This window comes from Periplaneta americana, chromosome 16 (genome assembly GCF_040183065.1).
Source record: "Periplaneta americana isolate PAMFEO1 chromosome 16, P.americana_PAMFEO1_priV1, whole genome shotgun sequence".
NCBI classification, from domain to species: domain Eukaryota; kingdom Metazoa; phylum Arthropoda; class Insecta; order Blattodea; family Blattidae; genus Periplaneta; species Periplaneta americana.
In genome coordinates this window covers 97777272-97794605 of record NC_091132.1, presented here as the reverse complement: position 1 = coordinate 97794605, position 17334 = coordinate 97777272, and the positions used below count along the sequence as shown (strand labels likewise).

Genomic DNA, 17334 nt, shown 5'->3' with positions numbered 1-17334 from the left:
GTATTAGTGACAATAATAATAATAATAATAATAATAATAATAATAATAATAATAATAATAATAATAACCAGTGCTGTCAATGATCTAGGATCAGTACAGATTTCCGTGTACAAAACTTAGGCATATGGCTTCGTATGGGCAACATTTTTTCTTTCCCATAAGTTTCATTAACAAATTGTAGATTCCCATATACTGTTTGGCCCCGGATGGTCCCCATGACAGCACTGATGATGATGATGATGATGATGATGATGATGATGATGGTGGTGATGATATCAATAATAATGCATAATACATAATACATTACTATTATTATTATTATTATTATTATTATTATTATATTATTATTATCATTATTATTATTATTATTATTATTATTATTATTATTATTATTATTATTTCGAAAATGTTTGTCGATAACAATAGATATGCGCTTTAATTATTAAGGTCTGCGAACATACAGTATAATGTTATTCTAAAGTAAGTTTCTAGATTCAAATGGCCATAACATTGGCACATTTTTAGATTCTGCAAAAAAAAATAAAGACACCAGTTTGTTCGTAAAGAAATTAGAGTTTATTATAACAAGAAAAAAAAAAAAAAAGTTGAACTACCACTGTGTTGTTCAATAAGAAATGGTCGTTCTGCACCAGTTTCCTCAAGTTCGTTCATTAGCTTACGAAATGATTTTACAGAGCAGGGTCCATTTCTCAATCCATGCAATGTTCGAAATCTTCTCAATGTATTAGGATATTGTTTATTGCATTCGTAATAGCACTGAACGAGGCCAATAGGAACTCGTAAAGGCAAAACCATTCTAAAAATTATTGCTTTCTGTATTCTTAACCATATTGTTTATTGTTACCATAGCAATGAAATGCATATCGAAAAAAAAACCCAATCCTTCTAAAGCTTAATGGTTTCTATATGGAACCAAACTGTTAATATGTATAAACATACATTTCAAACTGGAAACTTACTTCAGAATAACCTTACACAGTATATGAAATTTGTATAGTCATGATTTTTGCAGAGGCTCAAGGCCATGTGAAAGGAAAATATAGACCTATATATCAAATTGCTTCTCATGATTCTTTATTTTTCTACATAATCTCCTCAATCAACACATCTGTATAGCACTCTGCCAATTTTAATATGCCTATGTGATAGAAGTCCATTCCAGCAGTTCACAGACTGACATACAGCTTCTTGCATTTCTTCATCCATATTGAAATGTTGCCCTCTCAGGGCTTTCTTGACGAAATAGAGTATCTGCATTTTAAAATATAAAAAATATTGTGTTTGAACGAAACTTCAAATGTAAACTTTCAAATGTTAGCCCATGTATTTTTTTGTACCGGTTCCTATAAAAACTTTCAAATGACAGCGCTAAATCCGGGCTGTAGACAGAGTGAGGAAAAATATTCCAACCATTTCTTTCCATCCACTGCATGGTGAAATATGCTGTGTGTGATAGTGTATGATCAAGTTGGAAACTGATTTTTCTGCTAGGCCACTGTTTACACAGCTCTCGACAAACCTTGTTCAGACTTTCCTTATACATTCTACATTAACAGTTTGGTCATGTGCCATGAAATCAATCATCACGACCCCTTCAGCATCCCAGAACACTGTGCTCATAAACCTTAGAAGTTAAGGACATGGTCCTCGGTTTCGGGATCAAAGTGATGAAACCAATTTTCATCATCCATCACAATGCTTAAGACAAAGTCATAATCCTATTCACTGTGCCGCTGAAGCAGTTTTTGTTCCTCTGAAAGTGAATGAGGCATCCATAGAGCACAAATTTTTCTGTAGCACAGCTCCTGCAACAGAGTTTTGATGGCCTATGCCACACTTGGTAGCCATGTCTTGTACGGTTACATGGCGATTGTCCTTGATAAGATCATCAAGACTCTTCTCGTCTATCATTGAAGCTGTTAGCAGGTAGCCAAAGTAGGTTAATCAGCTACATTTGTATGGCAAGCTTTAAATGCCGCAATCCATCTTTGAACACTAGTCAGACTCAAATAAGATGATCCGCAAGCATTCTTTAACAGTCTGTGGGTTTTCGAAGGTGAAATGTTGTTTCACGAAAAATTCTAGGATAGTAGTAATTTGCATCTTCAACTATTATTGTGAGCCCTTAGCTAACTTCTTTCTGTTAATTTCGATGGTACACCAACAGATGTCGTAAGATGTCCTATTCAGCACAATATTATGTTCCTCATAATTTAAAAAAATTCACAGGGAAATCATGACATTTGGTACAACACTTCTATTATGTGAGTACTATCTGTATAAGTATGAAGGCCGGAACATAAGTCATGGTAACTATTTTGTTTTTAAATTGAGCCATGGTATCACGAGATGTCGTATGAAATATATAGTATGTGGTCGCATCATTAGATGGTAGTGTGATATGTTTATCGCAAAGAGAGTGAGGTTAAGCATAATGCGTAATGTAGTTGTGAGTTAACTGTTACACAGAATAGATGTGACTTGATGGGTTTTTAGAGTGGGTATGTGGGCTATTCCAATTGCCGTCATAATCACGAGTAGCATGATGCTGTGTCATTTATGGATGTATGATCCTCACCCTACCCTACTAGTATACAGTATATACTTACCCTTTCTTTTGGATATTTCAAAATTTCGAATCATGTCCCATTCTCACAAAAAAAAAAAAAAGTTGCCATGACTTATGCCCTAGCCCTCGTACAACAAACAGGCTTGCAGTATTATTGATTTCTGTTCTAATGAAATTTTTTGTGGAGAGTTTCTTGGTATTTATGTCAAATTTCTTTGGAACAATCCTTGTATCAGAGATTAGTACGAGTACTTCTTGATTTCACAGTTTATTATTATTATTATTATTATTATTATTATTATTATTATTATTATTATTATTATTGTTCTTGTTCTCTCTCTCTCTTTTGTTCGGAGGAGGGACCCAAAAGCTTACACTGCACCTGAAACATATTTGCTTACCACTCCTATTCTGTGAATGATTGGGTAGCCAAACGGCCATGCTCTTGTACAAGTACAGCACTTCGCACTGTGAACTTAACCTGGACTATGGTATGGATGATGATAATATGTGAAGTAATGATGGTGAAATGAGTCTGGGGTCCAACGCCAAAAGTTACCCAGCAATTATGCTTCCATTAGTTGAGGGAAAACTTCGGAAAAAACACCAACCAGATAACTTGTCCCAACCAGGATTTGAACCCAGGTCCGCTCGCTTCATGGTCAGACGTGCTAACCATTACTCCACAGTGGTGGACATTATTGTTGTTAATGTCTATCTCAGAAATATAAATAGGCTATTTTGAATCCATGAAAGAATGAAATTTCGAATAAAATAGTTACGTAGTGTAACCTCTGTATTAATTTTCATGATGTTTATCTTATAGCCCAAAATTTAGTACATTGGTTTTATAGTTAAGAAATAATTTTTTTCTAAAAAAAATTGTTGATATACTAGGCCTACTTTGCTAGTGTTAAAAACTCGGGACATAATTGATATATTTTTGTGAAACAGTCAAACATCAAGCTTAAAAGGTTCTCCCATTGGCAGCAAAATTCCTTCATCCAGACTGGTAGACGAACAAACAGTGTGATACTGTAAAGAAACATGATATCTTGGCTATGCATGTTACATGTAATGTTGATAATAATTTATCACTGATATCATTCTTTTTAATAAGTTATCTTCATTCACTATTCAGCAGAAGGTAAAAAACACAGTCTAATTTCTTATAAATACATAATTATTATGAATCTGCAACATAAAAGCAGTTTATTATTTTGTGTAAATGTAGTATCCTGATTTACTATAATGTGTTTGAAAAGCATGCTTTGTGTCTGTGTTCAATATAAATCCCATTGTTTTTCTAAGTTTAAAAAAAGATAAAAATCCATAAATTGATGAGTTTTAACAAACTACTTGTTTTAATAATGAATGTTAAATCAAAAAATAAATGCATAATTATGGTACCAAATCATGTATAATTTTTATAAATAGATTAGTGAAAAAATGCAGTGTAGTGCTTATTAGTTTTATGATAACATTGCGAGTTCAGAGTCTAGTTGTAAGATTAGTACTAGCTACAGACACAAAACATTGCATGTTAAATAATCCCTATATTCAGTTAACATATCATCACCACCACCACCACCACTGGCACGACAGCACTCTGTGGGCCTTGGTCTTCTGAAGAAGCTTTCCCCATTCTTCCGTATTTAGTGCCGAGTTCCTCCAGTTCTTAATTCCAATTATCTTCACATTCTCTCTCACTCCTTCTTCCCATCTTAACTTAGGTCTTTCCCGGTTCCTTCTGGCACTCTCATTCAGCTATAACTTGTTCCACAATTTTTGGTGTATACGTTAGGCGGAACAAAAGGTAGGTATGTAAACAGAGAATAATTTTCATTTGGTGGGACTAATGTACTCCACTGGCTGCTACTGAGGCTGTGGAAAGCAGATTTCTCTTCCTATTACATCTCTTAAAGGATATTATTCAACCTTCTTTGTAACCTTGCTGTGAAGTGAGAACAAGATGGTAGCTGTTTGTAGTGATATCATTAGCATGCACTGACAGGCAAAGTTACATTTTAGAGAATACTTTTTAAAGAAGTTCGTATTATGGTCCAAAAAATATGGTATGTATTTTTATTCTACCATTTTGGTTAAGCAGGATTTCAGTTAAAAGAAGTCTCATTAAGCAGGGAATTTTACAATATACCCTAATATATTATAGGTAGCTAATGCAGTATAAACCTTATGTAAACTATGGTTCTACAAATTTTTATAAACACCAGTTTTTAAATTATAATAAGTATTCTCAATAAAGCTTAAATGGAAATATGCACAATACTTATGAAAACAGTTAAAAGATTTAAGTATTTAAGTTATGAAAAAGTTCTGGAAGAGAACAGAATATGGCAGTAACTGAACTCATACAAGAAGAAATGTTAGACTAACATTTCATATTTCATCATGTACCTTGAATAGCACACAATTCTCAATTTGGGAAATAGAAAAAAAGTTTATTTTTAATTTTATTTATTTTTATAGCCCATTATTATTATTATTATTATTATTATTATTATTATTATTATTATTATTATTATTATTATTATTATTATTATTATTAAAACGTTTTCATTATCGGTATTCATATTTACAGTTTTCTCTTCAAACCAAAATATTAATTCGTCATTGTTTTATATACACTTTCAACACTTATAATCACTAGGGCTATGGAAAGGGAGCAGTTAAAACTAGTGATGGTACTGAGTATAGCTGTGGCAGGTGGAATGGGGTGAATTTCCCCTACAACTTGACGTAAGTAGTGGTACAGACTGTACACTGCTTACAACAAGTTGTAGGGGAAATTCACCCCATTTCACCTGCCGCAGCTATACTCGGTACCATCACTAGCTTTAACTGCTCCCTTTTCATAGCTCTAATAATCATTGATTAACTTTATATCTTCTTTATGTGTTAATGTGAGGAATTTACTTGGTTGACTAGTTTCAAAGTAATATTCTTCCTGTTAATATGAGCAATTTACCTGGCTGACCAGTTTCGAAGTGATAATTCCTCACATTAACACAGTAAAGAAAATATAAAGTTAAATATTAAATACATACATTAAACATACTGGTACCAATACTGAACATATTAAATACTAAAACACAAGTAGGCATAATAAAACATAAAACATGCTTTAATATTTCATTAAACATTGATAAATGAAATAATGACTTGTGATCCAAAGTGCTATCTTTCATATTCCTTCCTCAATTTTGTTACTTCCCTTGTAAACTCTGTCAGTATAAGGCTCTAACCTATTTTTCATTCTTTCGAATTTTGTCTTGTTATGTTTCACATTTTATTTTTATATTTTCTCTCAAAATTATCATTATAACACTTATCCTACTTAAATCTCCTGATACTTTTTTACCTCTTTAATTAGAATACCTGCAACTGCAAGTATTTCACACTATCATCATCATCATCATCATCATCATCATCATCATCATCATCATCATCTTCATGGTAGGCTGTATTTCACACTAATAAAAATTAAAGCATATCTTTATACCCTTATGAAATTATGAAGTTATTATATACGTAGTTTAAACATATATGGCGTGAACATATTTGAAACTACTTCCTTTTACAATGAAAGAGCATTTGAACTATTTTTAACAGATTACATCTTTTATCTGAAGTTTATAGGCCTATTGTCGAGGTCATACAATTCAACAATGAATTTTAAACCATTAGGCTGAACTCACATGGACCACAACTTTGCGGTTATTTTGCAGTTTTGCGTCGTTGTGTTGTCGACAGAACCGACCACACTCGGGACTTCTTTTTTGTGATAGCTTGAAGTCCATATTGACCACAGACAAGCACACTGCAAGCTTAGCTATTTGCCGTCAATAATTTAAGAATTATTGTCGTTTCCAAGGATACAGTATGAAGAGTCTGTCATTTCCAAGGATACGGTGTTGGTGGCAAGTGGTTGGCATGTTGCACTGTGTGAGTTGCGCTCGACCACGGAAGCAACAATTCTGTGGCTGTTCTGTGGGTGATACTGACCACTCATCGCGACAGACGTCGATAAACTACAGTTTGTGGTCCGTGTGAATTACTATCATCTGTTTCCATACTCATTCCTGACCGCCCACAGTACAACCACACAAAACTGCAAAATAATCGCAAAGTTGTGGTCCGTGTGAGTTAACCCTTAGTCATCAACTCATCAATCTGAAGGAGCCATAATCTGTTGAAATTATTATGCAGTTTAATATTTAATAACGGCATGATATTGCTAGTTATGTCGTGAATTCATGTAAATGAAATAAATATGAATTCCAACTTACAAATAACAGCTTTAAAACTTTCCTTTCACTTCAAGCAAATTTGGAACAATTTCAGCGGATACTAACATCTTTAAAACTTCAAATTGGAAGGTTTCCACGAGCAATTGTGATCCTTAACATTCTCAAGAAAAGCAGTATCATGAGATTGTGACCCACACCAGTGATATTTTAAGTTGTGTTAAAATGAAACATTCATTCCTTTGCTCTGAGGCTAACTGAGAGGCTAATTCAGGAAGTATATTTAAAGTTACCTATTAATTTAATACCAATACATCCAGTCCTGTAAGTAATAGCTCGGTAATTGACTCAGCTTTAAGGATTCGGCATGCAGCTAATTCAATGCATCCCATCCTATAAATAATAACTAATACTCAAAATCAAACCTGTGTTCAGTCCAACAGTGTGCTGAATGAAATTCTGGACTGTAGTACATTTCCCAATTTGCATAAAGAGAGGAAAATTAAGAGGAGAATTTTATATTCTGAATTATATGCTAATAAGTGTTAATAAAACAATGTCGGATAAAATACTTCTCCCAAAACAAAAACAGCCTACAATTTAAGCTTCTTTTTTTTTTTTTTCTACGTAGTAAAGTAAGACGTAAATTCACAGTAACATGAAACTAAACTTCTGACAGAAAGTTATATCTCATGTCATAAACAATATTAAAAAAGTATGGATGTGATAAATAGAAAATGTAAAATTTTCTTGCATAGTCTTTTAAAACTTATTTTGTGTATAGTCTTCCAAAATAGAAAATTTGTTCCTAATTGAATATTATTACCAATAAAATGAAATTTTTATGAAATTATAATAATTTTAACCTCTCAGATGCTTCTTATATGTATGCAATCATTTACACATAGACTCACACACAAACTAATCCTTCACCAGACTGACACTTTCACTTCGCACTTTGAAGCAACAGCAGGTCGGAGGCCTTTCACAGAAGCAATTATAGTCCATCCAGCATAAGACCTGTTCTTAACAAATATGTAGGCTACTACTCCGCGCACGTTTTCAACAAATCCTACTTCAACCTGTTATTATATTGCAGCTTATTTATTTCGAAATAATGTATTTTTCGCATTTTCTCTGTGTGTGATGTGGAATACCGTACTATATCCAAATAAAACGTTGATGATATATTTCAGATATATGTGGTATACATTTTTACAATTGCCAATCTATTCGACAAATACAATATTATTCACCGCGATATTTATTACCGGTATGCATTGCTATAACAAACTTTCATCTCTCAATAATACATTTCATTTTTGGACAAATTCACATTAAATGAGGGACTGTCGTCTATTATTTTAAGAAAGAAAAAGGATACGCCACATCTTTGCTCTACATTGTTGAGATAACAATTTATTCGTATACCAAAGAAAAAAAAATAAATAGTAAAAAACTCTTCCTTCCCTTCTGTCCGGAGAATTTAGGTCATTGTTTACATCAAGGACAGTTCTTATTTTGGACAGACTACAGTAACTTATTCTATAAAATATGCATTTATTGGCATCTAAATACAATTTTTTAAATTATGTGTCATTGATTTCCAAATATCTATGGGGAGACTTCAGAGTTTGCAAGGATTAATTTATCACACGGGGAACTTCAGCTTCACAGACTTAACAAAACAAGCTTCTTGACCTATGCACTGGAAGGAGGTGATGTAGACATCACACTTTGACTTCCTTTTACTCCAAGAAAGACTTAGCAGATACTTAATTTTATAAGGGGCTGAGTAGACTCTGAAGCCATTCTGGAAGTCATGACAAGATGAAAAATTACCTTTCACATGTAGTTTAAATCCGTGCTTTTCATTAAATACAGTGAAAAAGCCAACTTAAGTCCAGTAACAACATACATTGGCCCAAATTCCACAAAACTTAATAGTAAATAGTATCCTGTGTATTATAGAGAGCATTCCAGCCAAGATGTCACCACTACCATGAAAACTGGTTGGTGGGCAGGAATGATGCGAGTCCCGGTACTATGCTTTTCACTAGTTATGGCAGATTCCCATGGCTCTCAATTTAATATTCAGTGCATCTCTGTTGTGGGTGTTTGTGTTGTGATGTATAGTATAGAACAATGCAGTTTTATATGAAAGACTTTCGTGAAATATACGTGGAGAATGTGTTGCCGTAAATTCAGACATCGTTTCCCCGATGGTCCTGTGTCAAATAAGAAAACAATATACAGACTCGTAAAAAAATTTAACGAGACAGGCTCGGTTCAAAATAAGAAGCGTCCAGTGAATAAACAGGTCTTAACTGAGGAAACATTAGATGAAATAGGTTTTCGATTAGAACGAAGCCCTCAGAAATCTTTGTGTAGATAAGCCCAGGAAGTTTAGGTGTCAAAAACCTTAGTTCAATACGCTACTAAATTTTTGAAGTTAGAACCATACAAAATCCTTGCAGTGCATCACGTAAGTGAAAATGGACTACAGAAAGTATCCGGGAATGTGCTGAAACAATGTCAAGCATGCTTGAATGCCGAAGGACACCATTTCCAGCAATTACTACAATAAGGTAAGCCTTTTATTTCAGTATTATGAGTTTTATTTTTCCGCAAATTACAGTCACCATTTGGCGGGAGACAGGCGATCCGTATAGCATGCGGGGGTCACGTGACCACCGGTATGGTAGTGAGTGAACATCTTGGCTCGAACGCTCTGTAGTATCCTATGTCAGAAATAATTCTGCAGAATTTGCAAGCTGCTGCATAGAATAATACTCAGAAAATAAATTATTAAATATTTAAAATCTGTTGGGTTACTAGTTGAATTTTACTGCACTAGTATTTTATTACACTTTCTTACCTTCTTTAAAAACGTTCTTCAATTTTATTATAAATAGTGAACAGTATGACAGCCACAGAATTCAGAATTGCATATCAAGTAATGTACAAAAAATTCAATCAAGATTTATCTTTAATATGAATAATAAAATAACTTATACAGTGTGTTCATAGCTCGGCCGGACCACTAAAACATTCAAATTTGAAAATTGTACTTTCAATAATTGTTCTTTTTAAAATTATTCATGTTTATTTTTTATTTCATCATCCTTAATTAAAAGTTTTCTTGTTTATTTCATCATCCCTAATTAAAACTTCTCTAACACTTGTTTATACTATTTAGGTTATGTTATAACGGTCCGGCCGAGCTACGAATGCACTGTAGGTACATCCATTCAGTATATAGAAAGCTAACATAAAATTACAGCAAATAGTAGTTCATTGCAATTCAAAACTCCATGGTCATCTTAATTCTTATATAGTTCCCCAGTTTCTTTTGTCAGGAACACCCATGTCGGCACCTTAACCTTTGTAACGCTGCTTACCAAATGCTTGGCCAAGAGGCGTGTCGCGACACACCACACCGCACAAGATGGAAAGAAGTGCAGTGACGAATGAGTCCTGCGAACTAGACCTACCAGGCAGCTCTAGTAACAATCACAATAAATAGCAATTACAGATGGAATCTCAGTCACACACACTTAATTTGTAAAATCCACCGAAGTTAGTGTTAATAGGTGCAACATTCTCAGTGGCACAGTTTGGCTGATAGGCAGGAAGAGAATATTGAAAATAGTGAAGCAACTGGGCACATAAAGCATCTACTCAGAGTCTCATGTAGATAAACTCTTAATTACTCAAGTTTGGATAAATATAATTAGTAGGCATAGGAATTACATGCACTAAAAGTTAAGACTGCTACTGAGTGTATTGTAGTCAATGTGGTGTTCAGTGGGAGGGTTTATAAGCATGGTTCACAAGACTCGAAGATGTACTGTAACAGATAACTGAGTCACATGGAAACAGCATCCTGTGAATTGCGCGCTGATATAATATAAGTGATGAATAAGACCAGTAATGAGTGGCATCAGAACAAAATACGGTAGTGACAATACTATGTTAACAGTTTTAACTATCGCTTACACGTCAGTGTAGAATTTACAAGATGCATTCACCAGTCCATGCGACTCAGATTTCGCAGACTTGTAAACAAGGCCTAGAAACCTTCATAATGGATACCGGTATGGTAGCGGTACCACATATTCTGCATTCTATTACACTCAATGGCATTCTTAGCTTTTAGTGCACATAATTCCTAATCACAATAACTAGTTTACAATTGTACCTGTATAATTACTTTCATGAAGTGGGCCAACAATATTTGGATATCAAAGTAGTAGTACAGTAATAATAATAATAATAATAATAATAATAATAATAATAATAATAATAATAATAATAATAATAATAATAATAATAATAATAATAATAATAATAAATAATATAATAAAATAATAATAACAATAATAATAATAATAATAATAATAATAATAATAATAATAATAAAATAGGGTTTGGCTACTAACACATTGACTTTCTATTACGAATCTCGAGTCTAGTGAGAAAAAGTGGTATTTACAGCGAACAGAAACTTCCTTTCTCCACGCCACCACTCCACAATTATTTCATTGCAGTCATAAGCCATCACAATAAATCACAATGGATCTTATTATTTTCAATAGAGAACAACCTCTTACCACAAAATGGCCAACACCACTATCTGACTTAATGCAACGAAAGGTGAGCAACAAAAGCAATAGAATATAAAACAAAATAAAATATAATGTTCTGTAAGGAAGATGTTTTCAGTAAAAAAAACTGCAATCAGTGTGACTAGTATTAGAACACCTAAGAAATTCCAGAAAAAGCAAGAACATTAGAGATAACATACAGTATAAAAATTACTTCAACAAGGAAATAATATAACATGGTCCAAAATGAATGGGGCAATTATAATTACTCTCACACAAATACCCAGACAATTAAAAACAATGAAATGTAATTGAAATATAAACTCTTGAAGATTCCACAATGCATAATGTCACTGTGGCTGAAATAGAAATGGCGACTCAACAGCAAAAAGTTCATTCTTTTCGTTGTTGCACGAGACGAAATCAGTAACCACAGTCAGCATTGTTTCAAAATGACATTTGACACCAAAAGCCGACTTTGGTATGATGACTTTTTAAACAAAGATTGTATCTGTAAGAGCAAAAGTTCTGGCTGGCTGTCCACTGCTGACAAGGATGTGAATCAAATTAGATAATCTTTCTGTCTGAAGTTCTCAAGTGAAAGTGATAGTAGGAAATTTGGAATAGTAAGAACACTTATGTGGAGGGTCATTCATCAAAGACAGTTATTTTGTGACCTACAAATGTGTGTGTGTGTTTTTTTTATGCCACCAGGTTATCATTCGACAATTCTGCTCTGCAGGCAATGTCTTATTTGTAACCCACATCTGAGGCTGGGCTGCCTGGAAGGCGGAGTTACATTATCCCGATGATATGGTAGGATGAGTATGAATATGTAGAGCCAGGAGAGGTCTTAAACCTAAACTTAACCTAATTTTCAGACCATGGACGAACACAGGAACAAGTTCTGTGTTCTAACCAGGAATCGAACCTGAGACCTCATGAACTGTAGTTAGTAGCCCTGACCACTAGACCATGAGGCTGGTCGCCCCATAAATGTACAAATTACAATAATTGCTGTTACTATTTAAAGAAAAGCGACCTTCTTAGAATATTTTACTGACACTGGCAAAAATCAAGACTTCTTGAATCGTTCCTTGTGTTTAGTGACGAGACAGTTTTCACCTTTTTTTTTATTTTGGAGGGGGGAGGAGGACGATCTATAAAAATGAGAATCCACATGCTAATGTGGAACTTGTGCATGATACAGCAAAAGTGAACTTGCACTTTTTCGAAGAACAAGATTAATGGTCCCCTTTCTTTTTCTCAATATGTATGTGGTAACTTGGGAACTGACCGTCATATAAAAATTCGAGCTGGATGCTATTGCTCGCAAATGAAATGACACAAAGAGACAGTGCATTTACCGTTGCATAGACGAAGAAACACACAACAAACGAGATATAAATAGCCACTGCCAGTTGAGCATGAGCAAGCTGTCAACATCGTGAAAATGTCCCACATTTGACTCGTTATTGTGCTACAGCATGTTGCGTTAGATGTCACCACATTTGAACTACATGTCACAGTGTTGATGTCAACACCCCAGTTCGTAGCTAGAGAGCCACCTATTGGAAGTATATTGCACCAGCAGAAAGTCCTAAATTTAGACGGGTAGGGGACCTGAAGGCAGATCGACTTAAAAATTTCAAAGATGCCAAGAAAGATTATGCAAAGAACTATTGCGACCGACAAGCTGCACTTGGAGAGCAAACTGATGCCTCTGGGATTTGAATGACACTAGCCAAGATACTGGCTGAGTGAAAGTGTGAGCAGCATGCCTGAAAGACGTTAGGCTACAAAATCGATTCATGGTCATTGCATTAGTTGCTTTCTTTGCAGTCCGACATGGTATGAGATTAGTAAGAGAAAGATTTGGATGGTTCGTAATGCAGCCACTACCTATCACACATCTCGTATCATCTCCCTATTCCTGCCATGAATGATTTCATTGAATATGTAATGTCATGATCATTTGTTGCTCAATACACCTCGTTTTATTTCTCGCTCCACCCACACACAATTCTGCGTAAAGATATACAAAGTAAAACTATGCATCAACAATAGTTCATCATCCCACAGTAGTTCTAAGTAAAGCTATGTCCATATCGAATTTTGGAGAGAAACATCACAGGCATAATTTATAGGGACATGTTGAAGAACTCGCTGTGACCAGAGCTGAAGGAAGATTTTCCTGGACATTTAGTTTTCCATCAGGATGGGGCAATGCATATTTTCACTTAAGAATGAGAGACTTTCTCGATGATGAGTTATCTGGAAATGGCTAGTACGAATTGAGCCAATTCCTTGACCGCCAACCAAAGTAACATCTCTTCACTTCTTCTTTTGGAAGTTTACAAGGACTATAATGTACAGTAGTGGCAAAAAAATCAGGACTGACTGGCTACTTGGACGACGAGTCAGAGCCTTTTCAAACGCCAAGTCAATACTGCTTTGACTCTGTTGGACAGCAGTCATCAGCACAGTGTACCCTTGGGCTAGCATCTCTTATCCACGGATAAGAAACTGCACTATTGTGCATCCGTGGCTGCTGGCGGATATGCTCTCTCCCTCTTCTTGCTCCATGACGGGGCATATTACGATGCACTGCTACTGCTATTATCCATTTCAGCAAGTGCTGACGACCACTGCTGTAGGAGGTAATGAATGCAGGATTTTATACATCTTTTGCTCTCATACGGTGTGCACATTGCACTAAATGTTACTGTTTACATCATTCTGTAATCAATTTCCATTATGTTTGCAATTCAAACGCACAACAGCTGTAATATCTCGTTTGCAATACAGTGACTTCAAAAACAACTTCATTTTAACCTTTAAGTGTCCACTTTGAGTCACTTCCCACAGACTGCCATGTTAAATTTACAGTCCCATAACTTCTGTCTCTATGGAACTCAGGCAGAAAAATTTCACCTGCTTACTTACTTTTGTCTTCTCTTTCCAAAAATATACGGCATTACCACCTTTTCAATTCACCATGAAAGAAGGTTTCCTTGTTAGCTTCATGAATACAAGTGGAACCAGAATGTGATGAAATAATATCGCAATCCTCATGTTCTGAAAACGATTTGAAAAACTTCGTAATTTTCTGAGGATTTATTACCTTTTTTCTCCTTTTCTGTTTTCAGCTTTCTCTTCTAACTGCCTTATTATGTTTATAACTATTCGATTAAAATAACAAAATTTGGCAAAGATGATCACTACACAACACGAACATTAAAATTCCAGTACTAATACTCTAAATGATACTAATAAAGCAATAAAAAATAAATACATTCACTGTTCACTTGTAACAGTAACTGCCTAAAGAACTTTAATGAAACACATTCAATCTCGGACTAGAGACAGAAGTCTGAAATACGCAATAATTAGCATCCTATCACTATATATATATATATATATATATATTTTGACGGGCTTATGGCCGGGCCCAGAGACAGAAGACCTGACTGACCCCTACCCCCTTTTGTGGGGGCCCTGGCTGAGTCACACAAAAGACTGAGTCTGCAATTCTGGGTTGTGCAAGTAAACCATATAAATTATCTTGACACATGTAGTGGTACTGGATACTTTCTGCATGCACTTCTCAGGGGTGTGCATTAAACTTAACATCCTTTGATAATTTACCAATAAAAAATTAACTTTTCGAAACGTTTCAGCTTTCCCAATACTTCTCACCTTAATTTTATAATAAATTATAGACTCATTCCTAACAGAAAGAATCATCTTGCTCGACAATGAAGCATATATTTGTCCATCATCTTCATATGCTATAAAAACGAATGCAAAATAACGTAATTTCATAAAGGGAGTACTGTATAATTACTACATAACATGATTGTGATGCCAAACACCAGACTCTTAACCTGTTTCAATGTAATTTACATCCTCACAAAAATTATAATAGCTCTTCGTCATCTTCCTGATCTATTTATAACACAAGAATCAAACAAAAATAAAGATTTCAAATCTGGTTAACATGAAATGAATGCTGCCTTCCGTGCAAACATATAATATTCCTCTCTGATGCATGATCAAAAACATGACTAATCAAGAGTTTATCTCATTAAACATAATTGAAGGACGTTAAGTTGGTCATGAAGGGGTATTTTGCCAACCTATGACACTTCTTTCTGGGTTTAAAAGAACAACACCCAAGTATTTTACAAATAAGCAATCACACTCACAACAGCAAAAAAAGAAAAAGAAAGAAAAACATTAACACCAACATACGAATGCAAAGCAGTACAATATTGGCAAGCATTAGTGTTTTTGTTACATGCATCCATCATTCAAATGACCAGGTGAATTTATATGGCCGAAATATGATATGAAGGCTCTATTCCTACTTTCTCATATTTTAGTCTTGTTAATGGAATCACAGTGAAATTGAAATTTCCTAAGTATTGTACTGGTATTCCCTTTCCTATTTCACTGTCTCTTCTCTTACTCAAAACATAGCCTAAAGGTCTACATATCTATGTTTTTTTTCAGCTCAGGTTTCTTAGGATATTATTTAAGTGATAATTTACTAATGGCAATATCTGAAAGGATGGCTATTATATTTCCTTGTTGTTACAACGAGACCAATAGAAAGAAGAAAAGAGTAACAATTCAACTTATAATAGGTGGTTTCTTCAGAATGTTCAATAAATACTCCGACATCTACCATATTTACTAAAATAACTATATTTTCACTCACTTCTTAAATATATAAAGTACAGTAGCGTGCAAATTAATCCGAACAACGTAATTACTTATGCAAAAACACTCAAACGGGATAAAAAAAAGGATCTAAGACATACCTCAGTAATCTATGTGGCCTCCCTTGTTCCTAATAACAGCTCTGAGACGATTTGGCATGGATTCCACTAATTTCCCACAAATATTCTTCATTTCTTCATCGCGAAACCATACACCAATGAGGGCAGAAATCATCTTCTCCTTTGTAGAACAATCCATTTTTTGCATTCTTCTTTTGCAAATTGACCACAAATTCTCAATGGGGTTGATGTCGGGTGAGTTGCCTGGCCAGGGGAGTACCTGAATATTCTTCTTGTTGAAGAATTCTGTAGTTTTCGAGACGTATGGCATGGTGCCAGGTCTTGTTGGAACACACCTCTGCCATCCGGAAATGATTTTTGCAGCTGGGGTACGATTCTGGTTTCCAATAAGTGAATATATTTGTCAGAATTCATCATTCCCTTGATAGATATTAATGCTCCAGTCCCTTCATGTGTAAAACAACCCCAAAACATTACTTTAGGAGGGTATTTGGGTGCTTGTTGGAGATGAGCTGCTGTTACTTTTTCGGATCCTTTCCGTACATAAGAAACACGGTGGCCGTGGACCTCGAAATGAGACTCATCAGAAAAAAGTACATTCTTCCAGTCATTCACTGTCCAGTGTTGATGTAATTTTGCCCACATTAAGCGTTTTTTGCACATAACAGGGATTAGCAGTTGCTTCTTAATAGGCTTATGAGCCCTTCGTCCAGCTTCCAAAAGCCTATGCCGCACTGTTGTGACGTGAATATTCGCCCCAGTGGTAGCCATTAACTCGCCGGTTAAATCGACAGCAGTTAGTCTAGGATTTAATTTACTTTTCCTGACAATTAAACGATCATCTGCAGGTGAAGTCTTCCTTTTCCGGCCACAGTTTCCTTTTTTCTGGGGTGTGATGGATCCAGTCTCCCTGTATCGTTTTATGATCGAATTAACAGTAGCCAAACCGATGTGACATTCTGCAGCAATTTGCCTCTGTGTCATAGAAGAATGCTCTGCTAATGTTATAATTTTAGACCGTTTTCGTGGAGTTGTATCCATTTGTGAAGACGACAGAATGTACA

General features: G+C 34.8%; 1 protein-coding gene across 10 annotated transcripts in view; it reads right to left on the bottom strand.

Moving 5' to 3' along the window:
* The window catches only part of CalpA (calpain A), a 560472-nt gene that overhangs the window by 10509 nt on the left and 532629 nt on the right, over window positions 1-17334 (bottom strand). For 8 of the 10 annotated variants that reach the window (XM_069812566.1, XM_069812571.1, XM_069812570.1 and 5 more), the window contains one exon: window positions 10260-10361. The exons of the other annotated variants lie outside the window; for them this stretch is intronic. In XM_069812566.1, the coding sequence (XP_069668667.1) occupies window positions 10260-10361 (102 nt within the window). The remainder of the gene's footprint in view (window positions 1-10259; window positions 10362-17334) is intronic. 10 annotated transcript variants of the gene reach the window in all.